The sequence below is a fragment of the Phyllostomus hastatus genome, unplaced genomic scaffold (genome assembly GCF_019186645.2).
Source record: "Phyllostomus hastatus isolate PE091 unplaced genomic scaffold, TTU_PhHast_1.1 phas_contig_86, whole genome shotgun sequence".
Classification (NCBI taxonomy): domain Eukaryota; kingdom Metazoa; phylum Chordata; class Mammalia; order Chiroptera; family Phyllostomidae; genus Phyllostomus; species Phyllostomus hastatus.
Window position 1 is genome coordinate 92,502,613 of NW_025333977.1, and position 22,384 is coordinate 92,524,996.

The window sequence follows — 22,384 nt, forward strand, 5'->3', positions numbered from 1 at the left end:
GTCCAAGAGATTTCCCAGGAGACCTTGCTCAACCAGGTCTCTCTCGATGAGAACAAGGGGAAAGACCCTTAGAGAAGGCAGCAGGGACAGCAGGTGTCAGCTATGGCTATAATCTCAGAAGACAAGCTCATGGTCCATTTCTCACCAAGGCCTGTGGTGTAAGTTAAACTTGGAAGCATCAGGATCCTACACAGCAGCTGAGAGATGGCTGAGCTTCCCTCCGTCTCCTAACATTAGGACAGGACTCTGCTTTGAACCTAAAAGAGCCTTCTTTTCTTTTAGCCCTCCCCCTGAATCCTGCCCCAGCACTCTGTGCTCCAGCACACCTAACCTCCTGCGTTTTCTCAAATTTTACATGTACTTTCTCATCTCTGCCTCTTCGCATGTACTGTTGCCTGTTCTTGGCATCGCCTTTCCCAGTTTAGCACCAGGTGAATGAATTCCTGGATAACTTCCAAGGTCCATGCCAACATCGGGTTCTCCTTGTAGACCTCTCTGATACCCCAAGGTTCTTCCACTGTCCTCTACCAGCAATTCATATATTTTCCTTTATAACATTTAACCAACACATAGTGATTATTTGGTTAGGGGAGAAGCTGCGCCTTATTCTTGTGTGTGTTTAAACTTCTAGCATTGGGTCTGCACATAGTGGCACTCAGGGGAAGTTTTTTTTATTAATCAATTACAGTGGGAGAGGGAAATAAAAGTGGGGTGGGGACAATGAGAGCCAGAGATGAAGAGACAAAGAGCACAGGAAGGGCGTGTGGAAATGAAGGAGTCGGGAAAGAGCATTGACAAGACAAAACTTCAAAATGCACAGTGAAAAAACAGACAGAAAGAACGACAAAAAAAGAAATTAGGAGAAAAGAAAAAAACTAAAAACAAAAGTAAAATGCACAGTGAAGAGTCTTTTCAGGAATGAATACAATTTCCTGTTTCAACCTAAGGCTTCACTGCCACGTAGGCTGTTTCTCTGCTTGTTTTCGGTCATCGTGGTCCCTGGTGCCCATTACAGAATCCTCTTCAGACAACTTAAGCTTTTTCCTTAGATACTGTTTCTACATATCTCTAGTGTGAGTCACTGTTTTCCCCGGAGCACTACCTAAAACTCATTTCTGTGTAGCCTGGCAACTCTCAAGAGTGAGGGAGGAAAGCTCTTTCAGTCACTGGGGAGGGTCTTCACAATGCTGACTCACAGCTTCTGCTGCCCTGCTGAAGCATCAACCCATAAGGCCACGCCTACTGTCAACCACAATATTCTCAAGTGTTTATTGTGGCACTGGGTCACAAACCATGTTGCAGCAATCCACCAAGCAAAAATACTATCTTCATGTCTCTTCTACAATGTCGTCCCAAGCAACTTCAAAAGTTTCAGAATTAAAAAAAGCATCATTCAGATTCTTACAATAGGCCCCCAAATCAGAGGTACAGTTCACACAGTGATTACAGTCCTGAGTACAGGACAATGGAGGTTGCCAGAGCAAGAGAGACAATAATCTTGCACAAAAATATATGCTAATGTTCCTTTATAGGGGAAAATGCTAATTTTTACAGGAGAGGAAGTAAATAAAATTCCCTACTTAAAAAAAAATTTAACATGGTCAGTTTGTCATTTAAAAGCGTTACACCAGACCTCTAGGGCAAGATGGCAGACTGAACACACATGCCTAATCTTGTTCCCTCCCCAAATCCCACTCAGATGCAGTAAAGAGCTTTTTAGTTATTTTTAATTTTTAAATATTTTTATACTCACCCAAGTATTTTTTTCATTGCTTTTAGAGAGAAAGGAAGGGAGAGACAGAAATATCAATGCAAAGAGAAGCATCGATTGGTTACCTCCTAGACACACCTGGACCTCTGATTCTGGGGACTATTGTGAGAACCTGAATGATGTTTTTTTTAAATCGAGGCTTCTGAGACTTTGGAAGTTGCTTGGGATGACATAGTAGAAGAGATATGAAGAAGGTATTTTTGCTTGGTGGATGCACTACATTTTGATTACAGGACAGCACTCACACCAACTGAGCCACATCAGCCAGGGTAGTAAAGAAGTTTTTTTAAAGGATATAAATCCATAAGAATGGGAAAAACAGCAACAAAGCTTTAGAAGCTAGAAAAGTAGATGGTCCAGTGGTACTGAGATTGGACCTGAGAAAAGGGAATGTCAAGTCAACAGAGGGAAAAGCTGAGGACCAGCCTGATTTACCCCACAAAATTCTCCCAGCTCCCAGATGGGCAGCCCAGGGGTCTGGATATGGGCATGAGGGCTGGTGGGTTAAAGCAAGGAAGACCAAGATGGCAACTCTGAGAAGTTACTCATGCTGCCAGGCACCTGGTGCTCCCCAACCAGCAGAAGCCCGGAGGTTTATTCTCTGGAGGGGTAAACAAAGGGTTTTGACCAGGGGTGTCGGCCTAGCTGAGGGAAATCAAGTAAATGTTTGTTCAGTACTGAAGCAGAGACACCGCCTCCCCACATCCTTTTCTCCACCTCAGCTGCCACAGCTAGAATGGGCGGACTCACCCTGCAGGCAGATTGGAAGACTCCTTTCTGGAGAAAGCGAAACAATTCAAGAAGCACATGAAGGTATGAACCCTAGGAGAAGGTCCCCAGCGAGTCCACCCCAACTACCTCACCCACTTCAACTCTGACAAGACCCAAGTGTATGCTCAGTAGTTCAATCGCCTTTTTATTCCCTCCTCTTAATCATGAGCTGAAAGCCAAGAATTACCAGATGTCTGATAAATTCCTCTAACGGACGATAAAGATCCAAAACAAAGAGGAAAAGGCAGCTTAGGGGAAGCAGAAACTATGCAGAGATAAGAAAACTTTAAAAAAACATATCAATAAATCCTCTGAGAGCTAACAGAAGGAATTGCATCCATGAAACAAAAAAGACAATATTATTAAAACAATAAAATGTAGCATTCAGAAAACTAAAAAAGGTCTTGATTATTAAACACATAATAGCAAAATGAGGAAGTCGATAGAAGGAACTGTAGACTGAGCTGAGGAAATCTCTCAAAAAGTGAAGATAAAGATAGGTAAGAAATAATTAGAAAATTCACTATCTAAATAGTAAAAGTACCAGAATGAGAAAACAGAAAGTGGAGGGGAAGAAATCACCAACTGAAATAATTCAAGATTTCCTAGAATTAAAACATATGTTACCAGACCAGAAAGGGCCCACCAAGTGGGCCCAGCAGAATATAAACAGACCCTCATGATAGCTTATCATCATTTTAAATTTCAGAAAACTGAGGACAAAAACAATTTCCTACTAGTTTGCAGTTACATGTAAAGATTATGAATCAGAATGGCTTTAACTGCTCAGTAGCAATTCTAGAAGCAAGAAGACAAGCAAGAGGGGTCTAAGAGAAAATAGTTTCCAATCTCGAATTTGCTACCCAGCTGTTATCAACCAAGTGAATGCATAAAACAGAATTTTCAGACATAGAAAGTCTCAAACTATTTATCTCCCATGTGCTCTTTCTTAAGAAGTTACCAGAAGATTCCCATCTGAAAAAACAGAGCAGATCAGGATGGCGTGAGATTCAGAAATAGGAGATCCAACAGAGAAGAGAGATGAGGAGGGTGGCTGGAGATCCCGGATGACAGCTGGGCACTGGAGCAGCAGTGACCACCTGAACTAAAACAGGGCCACTAGACACACCTCAGAGGCCGCCATCAGGAAGATCCCTGCAGCCACTCACTGAACTTAGTTGTTAACCTGAGGTCAGAACACTGGGATGGACCTGTCCCAGGGCCTTGTCTATACTTGGCTCAACTGATCATGAACTTGAATATTAATTTGCTGCTCCCCCCTCCTTAGCCTAATGTTTCACCCCATACAAGAGTTCTGCTTTGGCCTACTCCTGAGGGCTAGAGATAGGCAACGATGAACTTCGATATGGAAATACAGAGCTGCTCACTCCCCCAGCACATTCCTTCAGGCATCTAGTACCTGATGCACAGCGCAACCCTGAGAAAGGCAGAGACCTGAATAACTTTAACCACTCTCCTACATGTAAGATATGTTTACAACAAAATAATTTAAGGAGTTAATTCTAATGTGATTATTGGAAGCGCCTTGTTTTTTTCCTGTTTAGGATTAAATACTGAACCCATGTTCTTTCTCTGCAAACTGTTGTACTTCTTTTTGTACAGAAAAACATAATTGTTTGTCTTTATGAAGTAGTGTCTCCATTTTGTGAGACTTGGATATACCTTCTGTAAAGATGTTGAGAATCTTCTTTGCATTTTCATAATAAATAGGCATCGGACATAAATTATATCATGTTTTAAAAACAGATATGGAAACCAGATTAAATTAAGGCAAGGACCATAAGTTGCCTGTTTCAGGCTTAGGCCTAAATCTAAAATAAGATCCTCAAGAGGCATATAATATAGTGCTTAAGAGATGGGCTCTGAAGCTAGACTACATGGGTTTGATTCTCAGCTCTGCTAACAATGCAGCCTTGGGCAAGGGACTTAACCCTCACAACCTTGATGTCCCCATTTGTGAAATGGGAATAATCATGCACCTACCTCTTATTTTAGAGAGTAAGTAAATAAATACAGGTAAAGCACATAAAATATGCCTAACAGACACGATGTGTTCCATAAAGGTTAGTCATTGTTATTACTATAAATGTGTGCATGGCAACCATCTTTCTGTAGCAGAAGTTATTTCCATCAGAGGTCCGTGAGAGCCAGGCCTTGCTGGGCTCCTGTTCTCCTGGGGCCTCCTGGTGCTCCACAACGACCACCATCTTTCAGCCAGCCACTGCTTGCAGATGTGTATTTGGATGGAGCAGGTGGTGTTTGTAACAGCTTGTTTACGGCTTTTCACACCCAGGATTGAGACATGGTTCCTAAACGTGGCTAACTTAGCTTGCAGGCGAGGCTGTCAAACAGTATAGCTGCCTCCTCTACCAACCAGCTTCATAAGGGGCCCCTTCAGAGGAGAGGCAACACACTGGTGTGAGCAACGACTCACTGTGAACACAGTCACTTGGGACTCAGGGCCACTTTGGGGTACAGGGTAGACAGCACTGGATTGGGAGTTGGGGGACTAGGTTCCAACTGTGGCTCTGTGTGACGCAGCAAAGGCCACACAACCGCTCTGTGCCTAAGTTTTCTCACCCACAGAATCAGGCACATCACTCAGATTCAACTCTCCTAAGTCCTGGGACTCTAAGTGCATGGTGGTTCGCCCTTAAACACCATGTAATCAGTGCTGGGGAGGGAGGGAGGTCTCGGGGCAGTGAGTCTTCTGAAAACACAACCTATCATCCAAAACTGCCTTCAGTGCTAGCACCGACCTGCTTGGGCTCCCATCCCATGTCTAGGCCGGGCCTGTAACAATGTTATCACTTTTTAAAACATATGCCTAAACTAGTTCCTACTGCAGACAATTGGCAGGTGCCCAGTCAATAGATTATTCCACCAGACAGTTTAATGCACTGGCCATCGGTCAAAAATGAGGTCACTGCAATTCTATGTGCTATAACTGGAAAAGCCTGAGGAGAAACAACCTTCTTTTTTTTAACAAATGGGAACCCATATTTCCATCCCCCTAAATTGGCCTTGCTCAGTGTATGGTTCAGGAGCAAAGGGAGACTTTGTTCAAGACCAAGTTGGCTTTGTTCTTCGACTCATCTGTTTGACCGCCATGCACAGTTCACATCAGCAAACCCCAACCCACTTCCAGCCGGCCTGAAGAAATTTCTGGCCAATGTCTCTAGATCCCTAGTCTTTCTCGCAAACCTGCAGTCGGAAAGAACGGGTCAGGAGGCTCCTGTCCCAGCCATCTGGACACACGTTTTCAGTGGATCTGTGTAATGTAAAGCACATGTGCTTTTCTTTAAAAAAAAAAAAGAAAAGAAAAGGAAAGGAAAAAACATTCTAGGGATTTGGAGCTGTTATTACCAGAGGCTGCGGCATCATTCCGGCACGCAGGCACCCCCACACAGAACGTCCTTGCTGACCTGCTCCAGGTAAGACCTGCGCTGTGATTTTACCAGTGACTCATCCACACTCTTTTGTCCAGTCTTTAATGCCTCCCTAAGCATCCCCATGCCTAGCAAGCAGAAAATCCAGGAGGAAATCTTTCAAAGCCACATTCTCTTCTCAGCTGCAACCCTTCCTTCCTTCCTCCTTCCCAAGACAGTCTGACTGAACTTGCAACCTGACCCCGCCCTGAGCCAGGCCCTCCTCACAGGCATTGTGGTTTCTCCTGCCAGCAGCAGCCTCTGCAGACAGAGTACCTGAGCACCCCGCCAAAACAGGAAGGTTGGCGCCTCTCTGGAGGGAGGCCTGGGCAGTGTCCATCTCCCAGACGACTGAGATAAGAGATGAAGGGGCTAGGGCATTCCACACCTCCAGCTGCATTCCAGAGCCTTTCCCTTGTACTTTCTGTAATCTGTTTGGTTCATTCTTCAGTCATTCACTCAACAAACATCTTGAGCACCTACAGCTGTAAAGCCCTGTGCTGGAGTTGTTGACACATAGGTGACTGAGATATGTCTCTGTGACTAGGCACATTTGTGTTGTTGTGACAGGCCACTTGGGGGGCAACCCTGGCACCTTGGACTGCCCTGGAGCCCCCAGTGAAACCAGCTCTCTGCCACGGCAGCACGGCTCCCACGAGCAAGGCCCCTGAGACAGTGTCATGGCAAAGCCAGGGCAGGGTCTGAGGAAGGGAATGGGCAGGAGATCATCCGGCCTCAGCCGTCTCTGAGCTTCACCTCTTCCTGAGCACAAGCAAGGGCTTCCAGACTCAGGGCCACTTTCTGGACCCAAGAACGGGCCCTGTCACCCTCAGCTGGCAGGCTGGCCATGAACTCTGATCTACTGAATGAATTTACTTTTAACTAAATCATCAATGCTACCCACTCCCGGATCCTTCAGAAATCCACTTAGTAACAGTCTACAATGAAATGAGTGTTTAATTGGCCAGTAACTAACTCACATCCATATTGGCAAAGACGGGTAAAGGCAGCAAAAAGGACCCAGCCTGAGTCAGAAACCCTCTTACAATAGTTGAGGCCAAGGATTCAGCCGTGAATAGAGGTGGAGGGGAAAAGGGAAGGCGATCAGAAGAGGAAACCAGAAAACAGGGAGGGAAAAATGGGAGTCAGAAAGGCATGGGAGGAGAGAAAAAGCAGATAGGAGTCTAAGATCTTGAAATGCTACTTGCTGAATCTCATCCCTTTTACTACAGCCACAAATTCCAGTAGAGGGTCTGCTGCCCCAACCAGGGTTCTGTAGTCCTTTTACATTTCTGAATTAACACAACTTTCCAAGCAATCACCTCGGAAAGTGGCAGAAACTCTCACCCGTGCCAGGGGCAAGCTGCCTGAGGCCGACAATGTGGAGCGCTGACGGCCGAGCAGCCTGGCTCCCATCAGCAGGGGCCCGTTTAGGGCCCTCCTGTGCACAGGTCACCCCTCTGCCCTTCAGGGAGAAGGGTGGTACCTGAGGACCCGATGGTAAGCATCAGGCTGTGCAGGGAGCAGCCTCTGTCCTAGCCCATGTCCTGCCCCGCTGGATTTGGGACTTGAATTCAATCCCAGGCAGCCGAGTCAGTCTATGGCCACTATTCCTTTTGTGGCATTTGAGAGCCATGCTTTAGACGCTTTAGTACCTGGTCTGGCTCCTGACCTGGCCTAGCTCTGACCAGACATGGAGGGCCCAGCAGAGAACAGCAGGTTTCCCCTTGATCTGACGGTGGAGGAGTGCCGGGCCGCCACCTCCCTCTCAGGGCCTGCCAGAGCCAGGATGTGCCTGGAAACCACAGAACAGCGCATTGGAGTCAAGGGCTCTGGTTCACACCGGCTGAGCCCTTCCCGTGCAATCTCAGGCAAGGTGCATAAGCTACTGGGGCTTCGACTTCCCTGTCTGTAAAGTAGGAATAACCATCCCCCCATAACCCTGGGTTGTCTCAAGGATAAGACAGAATAATACAGGTAAAGTGCCTGACACAGAGTTGGTGCTCATGACTATTTCTCCCACACACCCACACACACAAAGGAGCAGGTTCTGTAGGACACGAGGCCCTGGGCAGGCTGCTGGTCAGGTGAGAAATGCAGAGGAGGAGGAGCCAGTCCTGACTTGTTAACTGAAGAGCTCCTGTCCCTGCCCTGTGCTTGCTCCCAGTGCCAGGAGCTCGTGGGTCTTGTCTCCAGGTTTCTGCCCGCCTGAGCGGCAAGGTGCTTGGAGTGACCACGTTTGGTTCTTACTCCGCGGAGCCTGTCAGAGAGCACAGCAGAGACCTACGTGAGCAGGAGCCAAGCAATGCACCTCACCGCCAGCTGCGCGATGGAAACATCTGCAGCACCTGAGAGTACAGACCAGGAGGCCCTGCCCCAGGTGCTGACTGCCTCGGCCTGGATGGGACCTGGGCTTCTCTCTCTCCTCCGAGGCTCCTCCAGTGCCTTTAAGGGGCAGGCAGGATTGAGAGCCCCAAGGACAGGGGCTGGGAGGAGAGGTGGAGGCTCCCATTTAAAGTGCTCATCAGCCCTGGCTGGAATAGCTCAGTGGATTGAGCACAGGCTGAGAATGAAAGGGTGGCCAGTTTGATTCCCAGTCAGGGCACATGCCTGGGTTGTGGGCCAGGTCCCCAGTGGGGGCCTCATGAGAGGCAACCACACATTGATGTTTCTCTCCCTCTTTCTCCCTTCCTTCCCCTCTCTAAAAAGAAATAAATAAAATCTTTTAAAAAATAAATAAAGTGCTTTTCAGCTTTCCAAGAAGACACTGGACCAGGAAGGGGACTGGGAACCACGGCCTGGGTTCTTGGAAATTCCTCCTGCACCTGTGAGATGAAAAAAACAACCTGTCCCATCCCCTTTACAGGGTCGTTTGTGAGGGTCACTGAAGCAGTGGGAGTAGCAGCCCTGCCACATAGCACCACATGCTCGACCACCCCATAAGTACAATTCAAATGCCAGGACGCCACAAACCACTCCACACAGAGGTGTGTTTCCTCCCAGTGCCTCCTCAGGCAGAAAGACAAGGCTGAGCAAATGGGCCTGGGACCAGGCTCTGGCCCTGAGGCCAGAAAACAAACAGCCAGCATCACGACTCCACACAGAGGCCATCCTGGGCACTGCAAGTATTCCGGGTCAGCCCTTGCCCCCTTGGCCTGAAAAGCCCTTCCTGCCACCTGTGGAAAGCAGGACTGAACTAAGTGGCATGAGTCCTGTCAACTAAGAAGCCATGTTTAGAACACCTGCAGTGGAGCAATGGCCCAGAGGGATAGCGCCACCCCCCAAGCACGTGCATCGCAACGAGGTCTGGCGGCACGTGCAATACGCTGTGGGAAACGCCGCCCTCTGAGAGCACGCATTGCAGAGCAACATGATCAGCATGTGCTTGTCCAGGTGGCACAAGGCAACATGTGTTCATCAAAGGCTGGTGCGGCATTGCATCATACAAGAATATGAAAGCGAAGGCCTTCGAAAAGACAGCTGGGAAGGCTGAGAGGGAGAGAACGGCACCTGCTGCTGGCTGACCCTGCCCTGGCTGACTGAAGACATGCAGACTCTGCCTGCACAGACCTTGACCATCTGCCTTCTGGACCGGGATTGTGATCTGGACTCTTAGGACTCGAGTTTGTTACCCCCAATTCTCTTGTGCAATGTTATTGCTGGTTGTTTCTGAGTGAGTATTAGTGTTATCAGGTTATTATAGATTTGGATTGAATCTTCATTAATAAAAGCAGAACGAACGACGTAGTAATCTGTATTGAAGCACTGTTAGTCCTTGGTGCCGGCGATACATGTAGGCTGGTGGCCCTATAGGTAGCCAGAGGCATTCAGTTCTTAAGGCCCAGGTCAGACGACCCAAGTGGGAGGGGGAGGGGTGGGTCGAGGGCTAACTTATAGGAAAAACTATATTGTGAAACATTTGCTTGCAACACCACCACAGGGGGAAAGGAGAGTGCAAGGAAGGTTCTGGAAGATGCCTGGCTGGGAAGATGATGCTACAGACTCACAGTGGTAGCTGGGCCTCTGTCTCCACCTCAGGAGGAGAACGGGCCCCAGGGAAGGGGGCACCTGGGCAGACAGGTGTGCCAGAGTCAGGGTGTGTGCAGTCAAGCCATCTTCACCTGCTGGTAAAGAGGAGGCTGCGGCCGGCATCCCCATCCTTCACTTAGTGTGTCCTTTTCTGCACAGCTATTTCCCAAAAGCTTACCATATGCCCGGCACCATGTAATCCAGGAAGACCCCAAGCCTCATCCTCAGGGTCTACAAGTGCCGGCCAAATACACCTGTCCCAAACAAACATTTATGTGTCTAGTACATCCCGAATGCAGCAGGGAACGGTCCCCTGAAGAGACTCTGGCATGTGCTCTTGGATTAAGAATATTGATCTTTAGCTTACCCACTTGTATGTTTGGGATTTTGTCAGAGAAGGCGTTTTTGCTTTTGTCTTTTTTTTTAAATGCAGAACAGTGGAAAATGCCTCTTCTGGTGAATTAAATTCCATCTTAATATAGAAAATGGCTCTGTTGGCCATAAAATCAGCATGCTCTTCCCGAACAATTTCAGCCCATTCCCCCTCTTCTCCTCTTATGACTCCCACCCTGCTTATGACCTTTTCTCCAGCCCGGACCACACCTCAGAGCACTGGGCCGCCATATTAGCTGCCTACTAGTCATCTCCACTCGGGGCTTTGCTCAAACTCTCACTGACTTCACCCTCTCCCCCACCTCCATTCCTACTGCCAGATTCTTCCCGAATCCCAGTGTGTGATGCCACCAGCCAGCCAGCCTCATGGGGGCCGTGTCTCTTCCCTCAGCTTGGTCCCTGCATCCCACCCAGCCATCCCCACCGCTCTTAAACTGCCCCTCCCCACCCATCCCCAGAGGCCCTGCATCATTGCCTCTCCAATAAGTTTCCTGCCTCTGTTCTTTATCCTTATTTCAAGCCATTGATTTTCCATACTGCGGGCAGAACAAATTTTCTACCACATGAAACTGATGGCACACTTCCCACTGCCCCGAAGACAGAGCCCCAGCCCCTTGGAGCAGCAGAGGAGGCCTACCCAGAGCCGGCGCTGCCTGCTCCTCCCAGGCGGGGCACTCTCATCTTCCCCAGCACAGCAGGCTCTTGGGTCTTTGTGCAAACTGTCCTCACTGCAAGAGGGACTTCCTTCCCTGGGTCCTCTGGCTAAATCCTATACTCCCTTAACACTCAGCTCAAAGGCACTCCTCTGGAATACCTTTCCTGATGCTCAGGCTAGGTTACGAGCCCCCAGCACCTCTCAGGTGCCCTGTGTAAACCCCCACCCCTGTACGTGTCACTGCTCAGTGACTGACTGTTCACTTGCCTGTGTCTCCCACGACACACAGCGGTTAAAGTGAGTGCAATGGCTCAGCATGTCATAACAAAGGAGAATCACAAAAGTATTTTGGGTGAGAAAAGCAAATTGTAAATTGATTCATTCATCTACCATTAATATTTATCCAATGACAGAGCACATGCAGTATAATACAATGGATATAAAATCTGTAAACGCTGAAGAGCAGTGGAAACTGAATATGGCTCTCACATCTGTTAGGAAAATAAGAACACATGGAAGGACATACATCAGCCGCAGAATACTTGTCGCCTGGGGGAGAAGAGAAGGTGGATGAAAGCGTAGCTTAAATTGTGTCCATAATGCTATATTTATTTTTATTTTTAAAAGAGATCTAAGGAAAAACTGGCAAAATATTATCCATTAAATTTGGGGGGGGGTGGGTATATGAGCAACTGTTATATTATTTCCTGTGTATTTGAAATATTTCATTAGTATATTTTTAAAACTTTTAATGAGGAACCAGACTCACAAATGCCCTCGGTAATGTCCCTGGGGGCCTAAGCAGGCTTCTGCGGCCACTTCCCCAAAAGTCTGCGTGGGCCCGGTGGCCACACCAAGACAGGCAGCAACACAAACTGAAAATGTAAATATTTTTATCCTCATTTTTACTGATGAGGAAACTGAGGCTCAGAACATCTATCCTTGTTCAAGACCACAAGGAATCCTGAATTTCAGCCCATGTACATCTTCGTGCACAACTCCCACTATTTCACCTAAGAATGAGAACAAGTTAAACAGGGCATGGTGAAAACAATTCCAGAAATAGAAGCACAGCTGCATTCACATGCATTTATAAACCAGCGAGTGCATATATTTTGGGGAAGAAGGAGGTTCAGAAAGGTGTAAAACTAGAAATATAACCAAAGAAGCAATTTAGGAATAGACCATGAAGCGTATTGGGTTTGGATATTGTCTTATTCACAACAGAAAGCTATCGGAGATGTTTAAGCTGGGGAGAGACATAAGCCAGGCACTATTTTAGGAGAGGTAATCTGGCTTCAGTGTCCAGGAGGGGTTGGTTGCCCACAGGAGATAGGTGGAGCCGACCGAAAGGACGATCCCGGAAGGATAAATTTAGATGGGGACATCATCTAAGTGGCCCACATAAAAAAAGCATCTGCTGATCCAAGGTGAGAGCTGCAGGGTTGAAAAGAGTAGGAGGGTTTAACTAAGCAGAGAAATAAAAGTTAACCCCACACCTTCCAGGCTTGACAAAATGCAATGGACATTCAGAAGGTAAGCTAATTATTTGCTTGCTGTTGTGGTTTTTTTTTTTTTTTTTGGAGGCAGGCAACAGTGAGGAGGAGAAGGCAAAGGGAGGAGGCAGAAAGTAAGGACTTCAGCTTTGCTTGTTTTTAATTCAAGCTGATGCTCAGACATCCAATAGGAGCTGGTGACATGGGTGCTCAGTTAAAAAAACTGGAGCAGCAGGGTGCTGACAGGTCCTCTCCGAGGAAGGGGTGACTGAGCCTGTGGTCCCCCTGCCCGCAGGAGGGGACAGGAAGACTAAGGAGAAAGCCAAGACAGTGTGGTATCCTAGAAGAGATAGGAAGAGTCTGTTCAAATCAACATAGGTGATTGCTGTAAAATGAATGTTCGTGTACCCCTAAAATTCATACATTGAAACCTAATGCCCAATGTGATGGCATTATGAAAGGGGGCTTTTGGGAGGTGGATTAGGTCATGAGGTGGAGCTTTCTTGAATGGGATTAGTGCCTTAAAAATGAGGCCCCAGAGAGACTCCTCACCCTTCTGCCCTGGGAGGACACCATGAGAAGACGCCCATCTGAACTAGGAAAGGGGCCCCACCAGACACCAAGTCTGCCAGTGCCTCGATCTCGTACTTCCAGCCTTCGGAACTGTGAGAAATAAATGGCTGCCATTTATCAGCCACCCCATCTGTGGCATTTTGTATAGCAGCCCGAACAGACTGACAACAGTCAACAGTGCAACAGGGGTCAAGAACAAGAAGTGAGCAAAGGTTCTAGATTTGGAGGTCACAAGGTCCATGGGACCCCAAGGAGAGCAATTGCAGCAGGGAGCGGAGTCAGGCATGCTTGACCCATTCCTTGTACAGCTCCTAAACAGTGGTCTTGGCCTCGTTACAGCCTATCACCAGCCGCCTGCATTGGCAAGCAGAGGCAGCTCCTACCTGCTGAGCTCAGCATGAGGTGAACCTGCGCCCGCCCCTGTCGCTGTGGCTGTGGCCAGGAGACTCCGCTGGCAGAGGCTGAGGGCTAAGGCAGAGCAGAGGGTGCAATATGGGCTCTGGAGTGGAGAGTGCTACAGGATCATGCCAGGCAACAGCCTCTTTAGATAACCAAAAAGTTAAGCTCAGAAAGGCATAATTTCATTCTAAAATGTAGAATATAGAATTAAAACAAGCCACATGTCGCCTTATTTCCTAAAATGTATTTTCTCTATATTTGCCTAACTTCTATGGCAATAAAAGAATTTTGGCACGACACTCAGCTTACATTAATGAAAATATAATCTTAGGAAAATGACATTGTAGGAGGTTGAAGCCAAATAAATGCTGGAGAATGCCTTGTTTCAATTAAGTTGTCATGCTACTTAGCGTTTCACGTTAATGTGGTATCAGTGTCTCCACAGGGCTGTGCACAATGAGGCTTATTTTGGAAGAGACAGGAAAGGAGGTGGGGAAAGGAACAGGAACCCACTGCCTACGTGCAGGCTACAGAGTCAGGAGGTGAGGAAATGGAGTTGATGAGTAGGACCCACTGTTATGGGGACTTTGGAGATGAAATGAGAGATGTGACATAGTGACTTGAATGGAGGGAAGGAGGTGCCAGGTGAAAAACATAAGACTAGTAAAAGTCCACACCCTGTCTCTGTGACCCTGAGCCCCTCTCCCCCACCTCCATCCCACTCCCAGAATTGTGGCAGCCAGGCGAGCCCCTGCAGGAGGTTGGGGAATTCTCTAGAGAACATGAACTGCATCAGAGCAAAGACCTGCATAAACTGACATCGGGAAACTTTCACCAAAACAGCCCAGCTTGCCATGGGATCACCACAGTGATGTCTTCCTGTCACAACCACTGCCCACTCTGATTGTGCATAGAACTTCCAGTCAGCCTTTCGGCGCCACCTGTACAGTGAGTGAATGACCACAGACTACCAGACCTTTGAAGAAAGTTTGCAGGAAGTAACACAGAAAACAAAACAAGGTAACAGAAGCAAAGAAACCTGGGATAAAATAGACAAGATAAAGAGCAGAAGAAATTTCAAAAGAAAATAAAACCCTGATCATTTATAGCCTGAACAAGTCAAAAGAGGATATTATATCCATGAAGCAAAAACAGGATGTGATTTTGAAATTAATACTTGGAGACAACAAAGAGTTCCTAGAAATTAAGGAGAGCCAAAAAAAAAAAAATCAGTAAAAAGGTTGGAGATAAATCTGAGGAAATCTCCCATAAAGTAGGGTGGGGGAAAAAAAAAACAGGGAAACTATAGGAGAGAGATTAGAAAAATAATAATAACAGAAAGTTCAGACCAGGAGCTAGCTCCCACATCCAACTAGTCAGAATTCAAGAAAATAATTAAAAATTTGAAACCACAGAAAACAAAGGAGAAGAGATTATCAAAGAAATAATTGAAAATTTGAGATTAAAGCACCCAGGCCAGTGAATAAAAGTTTTCATTGTGCCCTGGCTGGTGTGGCTCAGTGGACTGAGTGCTGGCCTATGAACCAAAGGGTCAGCAGTTTGATTCCCAGTCAGGGCACATGCCTGGGTTGTGGGCCAGGTCCCCGTTGGGGGCACTAGAGAAGCAACCACACATTGATGTTTCTCTCCCTCTCTTTCTCCCTCCCTTCCCATGTCTAAAAAAAATAAATCAATAAAATCTTTTTTTTTTTTTAAGTTTTCATTGTGAAATTTTAGAACCTCAAGGGCAAAGGAAAGTTCCTAAGCATGGTGAGGTAAAGAAAGAGGTTACCAATCAACGACAGAAATCAGAACAGGCTTCAAACTGCTGGATGCCACCAGAAGGCAGAGCAACAGTAACTTCAAAATTCTAAGGGAAAATTAGTTTCAGCTTAGACTTTTGTCTCCCATCAATTACATGAGAAAATGGAAAAGTGACTTTTTCTGTGATAAGCAGAAGGGGATGATCTGGCACCCAGACAACTGGGACCAAGACCTGGGAGCAGCAAAGGCAGGTGCCATCCAGGAGAAGGACAGGGAGAAGGGCATCTCTAAAAGAAAACATAGCATAAGGAGCACTGGAAAAAAATAAAGCAGACCAAAAAATGACTGTAGTAGTTGAATAGTGGCCCCAAAAGATCTGCCCACATCCCAACCATGAGAACTTGTGAATGGGACCTCATTTGGAAAAAAGGTGTTTGCAGATGTAACTGAGTGAAGGATGTTGAGATGAAATTATCCTGGATTATCCACGTTGAACCTATTTTCAGGGATAAGCTGTCCCTATGAGACACACGAGAGGAGGAGAAGGCCAGGCAAAGGCAGAGGAGTGACGTGGCCACAAGCCAAGGGATGTCTGGAGCCACCAGCTGCTGGAAGAGGCTAGGATGGATTCCACCTTAAACTGTAGGGAGCTCAACTGGCCAACACCTTGACTGCAGAATTCTGGGCTCTAGAACTGTGAGGGAATAAATTTCTGTCCTTTTAAACCACCCAGTTTGTGATTATTTGTTAAGGCAACCCTAGGAAACTAATACATGGGGTAAGCTTAACTCCAGGAAAAGTTGAAAGATGTACAAAAAGAAAGCAATCAGAGTATACAATTTGGCTCAAAATGAACATATGTGTGTGTGTGTAATGTTAATTACCTACAAAAACTAAAAGAACAAATAACATAGGAAAAAATTTTCAACATATATAACAAACGTTATCTAGCATTAATAAAAGCTAAGCCAGTATTTGTTTTATATTGAATCAGATTATTAAAAAGTAAGACAACCTGCCCTTGTAGGTGTGGCTCAGTGGATTGCATGCCAGCCTGTGAACTGAAAGGTTGCTAGCTTTTTCCCCTGTCAGGGCACATGCCCAGGTTGTGGGCCAGGTCCCCAGCTGGGGGTGTACAAGAGGTAACTGACTGATGATTCACTAACACATCAATGTTTCTTTCCCTCTCTTTCTCCCTCCCTTTCCCTCCCTCTAAAAAAGAAAAAATAAATGAAATATTTTTTTAAAAGTAAGACAATCTAAACAAAAAAGTATAGATTATAGACAGGTAGCAATAAAAACATAAACAAAATTATCCTAATTAATGCCACCTTCTTATGCCACACAAAAGAATAAATTCAAAATGGATTAAAGGAGTTCTGGCCAAGATGGAGGTGTAGGTAGAAATCCTTTACTTCCTCACACAACCAAAAGGAGGACAACAACCAATCTAAAATCAATAAACAACCAGAAGTGCCAGAAAATCAAACTGCATGGAACTCTGACAACCACAAAACTAAACAAACAGTCAACCAGATCAACCAGACTGGGTAAGGTGGTGGAGGGAGAGAAGGATGGTGAGGCAGTGGACCGTGTGGGCGGGGCTGACTTAAGGGGAAACTGAGACTCAGAGCTGACTGTGGACTACAGCGGTTGCTATGGTGGGAGAAACTCCCAGTCTCACATGACAGTTTGTTGAAAAGTGGGCTAGAGCCGAGCAGGCGAGCTACACTGTTCCCTCTGGCCCCTCCCCCACAGGCAGCACTGCAGAGCAGTAAGGAGGGTTGCCCTGCCCTGGTGAGCACCTAAGTCCCCACCCCCTTACAACTTAGCAGGGGCCCCAAACAAAGAAATATGGCCAAAATGAAAGAATAGAGCAAAACCTCAGAAAGAGAGTTAAGTGATAAGAATATAGCCAACCTATCTGATGAAGAATTTAAAGCCCTGGTAATCAAAACTTTCACAGAACTGATTGAGTTTGGTTGAAAAATTAAAGATATCAAAAATGAAATAAAGCAAAATATTCAGGGAACCAACAGTGATGGGAAAGAAACCACGACTCAAATAAACAATTTGGAACAAAAGGAAGAAATAAACATCCAACTGGAACAGAATGAAGAAACGAGAATTCAAAAAAGTGAAGAGAGTCTTACAAACCACTGGGACAACCTAAAACATTCCAATATCTGAATTATAGGAGTGCCAAAAAGAGAAGAACAACAGCAAGAAATTGAAAACTTATTTAAACAAATAATGAAGAAAACTTCCCCAGTCTGGTGAAGAAAATAGACTTTCAGGAAGTCCAAAAATCCCAGAGAGTCCCAAAGAAGTTGGACCCAAAGAGGAACACAACAAAACACATCATCATTAGGTTACCCAAGATTAAAGATAAAGAGAAAAATCCTATAAGCAGCAAGAGGAAAGGAAAGAGTTACCTACAAAGGAGTTCCCATAAGGCTATCAGGTGATTTCCCAAAAGAAACCTTACAGGCGAGAAGGATCTGAAAAGAAGTATTCCAAGTCATCAAAGGCAAGGGCCTACATCCAAGATTACTCTATCCAGCAAAGCTATCATTTGGAATGGAAGGGCAGATAAAGTGCTTCTCAGGTAAGGTCAGTTAAAGGAGTTCATCATCACCCAGCCCTTATTATATGAAATGTTAAAGAGACTGATCTAAGAAAAAGAAGATCAAAACTATGAACAGTAAAATGACAACAAACTCACAGTTATTAACAACTGAACCTAAAAAAATAAAAGGAAAAAAAAACAACAAAAACAAAAACTAAGCAAACAACTAGAACAGGAACAGAATCAGAGAAATGGACATCACATGGAGGGTTTTTAGTGGGGAGGGGAGGAAAAGGGGAGAAAAGTACAGGGAAGAAGAAATATGATTTGTAGGCATAAAATAGACAGGGAGAGAGAAAAATTATGTAGGAAACAGAGAAATCAAAGAACTTATATGTACAACCCATGAACATGAACTAAAGGTGGGGGATCCTGGAGGGTCAGGGGGTACAAGGTGGAGGGGGGATAAAGGGGGAAAATTTGGAAAAGCTGTAATAGCATAATCAATACAATGTACTTTAAAAATGGCTTAAAGATTTCAATGTTAGACCCAAAACCATAAAAATCCAAGAAGAAAACATAGGCAGGAAAATCTTGGACATTACTTATAGCAATATTTTTTGTGATATATCTCCCAGGCAAGGGAAATAAAAGAAAAAAAGAAACAAATAGGACTACATCAAACTAAAAAGTTTGGCTCAGCAAAAGAAACCATCAACAAAATAAAAAGACAACCCACTGATTGGGAGCATATATTTGCTAATACACCTGATAAGGGGCTAATATCCAAAATTTATAAAGAACTTATAAAACTCAACACCAAAAAAAATCATAAAAAAGCCAATTTAAAAAATGGGCAAAGGACATGAATAAACACTTCTCCAAGGAGGACATACAGAGGGCCAATAGACATATGGAAAGATGCTCATCAGAGAGATGCAGATTAAAACCACAATGAGATGCCACCTCATACCAGTCAGAATGGCCATCATCAAGAAATCAACAAAGAAGTGCTGGCAAGTTTGTGGAGAAAAGGGAACCCTAGTGCACTGTTGGTGGGAATGCAGACTGGTGCAGACACTATGGAAAGCAGTATGGAGATACCTCAAAAAATTAAAAATGGAACTGCCTTTTGACCCAGTGATTTCATTTCTGAGAATTTATCTAAAGAAATCTGAAACACTAATTCAAAAGTCTATAAGCATCCTTATGTTCATTGAAAAAAAAATAAATGAACTACTAAGCCATGAAAAGACATGGAGAAACCTTGGATGCATATTGCTTAGTGAAAGAAAACAGCCTGAAAAATTGCATATTATATGATTCCAACTCTAGGACATTCTGGGAAAGGCAAAACTATAGAGGCAATAAAAAACACAGTGGTTGCCAGCAGCTCAAGGTTGAGGTGGGGCATAGACAGGGGGAGCTCCAGGTACTTTGTCAGGCATTAGAACTTCTCTGTATCATACTGTGATGGCGGGTGCATGTCATTGTATGTGTACTTGTCAAAAACCATAAAACTATACAATTCAAAGGGTGAATCCTAATCTAAATCATGAACTTTAATTAATAATAATGTGTCACTGTTGGCTCATCAGTTGTAACAAATGTACTACATGTAAGGCATTAATAGTGCGGAAAACTGTGGCGGGGAGGGAGGGAAGCCATGGGAGCCTCTGCACTTTCCGCTCAATTTTCTGTAAATCTGAAACTGCTCTAAAAACTGAACTCCATTAATTTTTCTTTAAAGCAGCACTAGTCAATGGAAGGAAAAGTGGAAATCAAATAATATAGCCATCCATAATCTCAGCAGGACAATTGCCATAAACACGCAGACATAGTTCCTTCCAGTCTTTCTTCTAGCCTTTTTCCAAATGTCTATGTATATATCATTTTTTAAAGGAGTTGAAGTTATTCTGCTAAATTCATTCTAAAGGTTTATGATCTACTTCAACCTTGGGTTTTTAACCACAAAGAAAGTAGCCCCATATAAAACATCGGTGATACCAAAAACAGATTATTAGAGGGGCTAGTTGCTATGGGAAGGATTGAAAATAAATTTCCTTTTGCACTACACCCTGCTAATGTAATGACCAGAAGGAAGAGGAAATATTTGGAGTAACTTAGAAGAGCAGCCAAGTAAAGTTCTAATCAAGAAGGAAAATACATCAGCCTTGTGAGGTTTCAAAGAGGCCAGAGCATCTCCCCACAGTTTCACTAATTATGCCCACCAGCCACCATATAGGTGGAGAGGGAAAGCACCCAGGAGTCAGGGAGACAAGTGACTAGGAGACCCTCTCTCTCCTTCACTGACAGTTTAATGACCAGACAGGCAGCAGGTCTCCCTCAGGGGGTGGCTTGTCTGTCTCTTGCACCTCAGGGCGGTGCAAGGCCAGGAAAAATAAATCACCCCTTCCCTCCCATGGAGATGCTCCAACTACTTAGCAAGCTGCAAGGCCCAGGCTTCAAGTGATCTGTTTGGACTCTGTGTTGGACCTTAGCATCAGAGTGGGGCCCCTTCTGCACATGCTGGGTCATGGGGAAGCCTGGAAGGCCTGGGGTTGGAGGGAGCCGGGATGCCAGAGTCACAGGTAGGGGACACTCCAGGAGCTCAGGGGAGTGACTGTTTTCTAAAAGAAGAATTTTAATGTATGGAGAAGTGGTAAGGCCAGCTCAGTATGCTGTACCAACTAAATTCTGACCATTGTTCAACAATCATTTTTATGAAATACAAGCCTCAATAGAACTCATGTCAGGGGCAGCTTTGAGTGGGCAAAACAGAGCTGCTACCATAAAACGACAGCTGGGAGCATGAAGACAGGCCCCACCTGCCACTCAGAGAACAGCTCAGTTTAGACTCCCATAGATCTAGCTGCATTCCCAGCTCTGCCATGTATCACCATGAATTATATAATCTTTGACCTCCAGTGTTCCCCATCTTTAAAATGGGTATAACTGTTCCCCCGAGAGGTTATGGTAGGGATCACATGACATCAGCCATATGAGGTGCTAACAGAATGCCCAGCATATCACTGCTCAGTCAAATGCAACTGCCATCACCACCACCATTAGAGGCAACTATGCTGTGGATCACTTTTTTTTCTCTTCCTTTTCCTTTTCCTCTTCCTTTTTCCTTTTTTTTTTTTTTAACACAGCTGGTGACCTCATCTCCCTTGTCTCTGTTCGTGTAGATGCCTGGTCACTACCGCCACATAAAGACAGAGTCCCTGAAGTGTGAATTATTGGGCAGTTAACTTTTTTCTACAGCATCCTAGGAAGAGCTCTGTACTCTGGAGAGATTTTTGATGCTTTGCCAACTCAAATCAGAAAGCTACTAAGTTATGGCCAGTCTGGGTATGGCCTTCCCACCGAAAGCTTGAGGACCAAGGGTGAGAGTGGCCCAGTGCCCCCAAGACTGAGGATACCCAGGCCCGAGCAGCGATCCATGGGCTACCAGTGTTCGACGCCGATTCCCAGCACTGCAGACTGTTTCAGGCTGCTTATGTTCTTTCTTTAAACTTAGTTAATAGATTAATATTTTTACTCTGAAAAAAATTTTAATAAACAAAATTATAATCAAACCTATGCATGTCTCCATCCCCCCAAAATGACAATTGTTAACATTTGTTATATTTACCTCAATTCCTTTTAAAAGAATTTTAAGTATGATAGATAAAATTGAAGTCTACTTTCTTTGCCCAGATCTATTTTTGCCCACACACCTAATCACCATTGTGAATTCGATGTTTATCTATCCAGTTCAATTTTATTTTCTTACTGAACTGTCTGGTTTTTATAATAGAGAGAAAAGAGAAAGAAACGTGGGAAATGCGCTAAGTGAAAACATCTATGTGAGGAGGGGCCTTTGTGCCTCCGCAGCTGCACCCAGGCACCCACTCGCTGACCCCGGCATGGGCACGCCCCTGCAGATAGGGCACACAGCAGGGAGTCTTGCAGACTCCCACCTACAGAGAGCAGTGCAGACCCTGTAAGGCCATCTGCTGAACTCCCAAGGCTTACCTGGGTCCAGGTGCGTGAAAGAGCCCACCACGAGGTCCAGTGTGGACACAGCCAGCAGGAGCAGCAGCAGCAGCTGCAGGCGGATGATCCATTTGACACCTGCTAGGTTAATCCCCAGCAGGGCCAGAAGCACCACCACTGAAATTCCTCGCACGGCCCAGATATTCCTGAGGCTCAGCAAATCTGAGATGGATTCAGCGAAGCCGGTGATATACATGGCACCTGCAACACACTGACAGGCAGTTCTCGGTAGGGGGAGTCAGCCAGAGAGACAAGCACCAGGAGCCCGCTGGCAGAGTGGCGGGGCGGGTGCTGAGGGCCCTGCTCACCCTGATCAGCATGTGCCCTGGGGATAGTGAAGGGTTAAAAGAGCCCTTGCACAGGGAACCCTGCCTCAGCCCGATTCTTCTCATCCACCCCTCTATCATCATGCCGAGGGCGGAATGAATGCCCACCCCCAAGCCGGGAGCCCGCTAAGGGGCAGTGGTAACTGAA

At 45.6% G+C, this 22,384-nt stretch overlaps 1 protein-coding gene across 7 annotated transcripts in view; it reads right to left on the reverse strand.

Moving 5' to 3' along the window:
- Positions 1–22,384, reverse strand: part of SLC12A8 (solute carrier family 12 member 8) — a 168,036-nt gene that overhangs the window by 101,085 nt on the left and 44,567 nt on the right. For all 7 annotated transcript variants that reach the window (XM_045852049.1, XM_045852047.1, XM_045852052.1 and 4 more), the window contains one exon: positions 21,890–22,121. In XM_045852049.1, the coding sequence (XP_045708005.1) occupies positions 21,890–22,121 (232 nt within the window). The remainder of the gene's footprint in view (positions 1–21,889; positions 22,122–22,384) is intronic.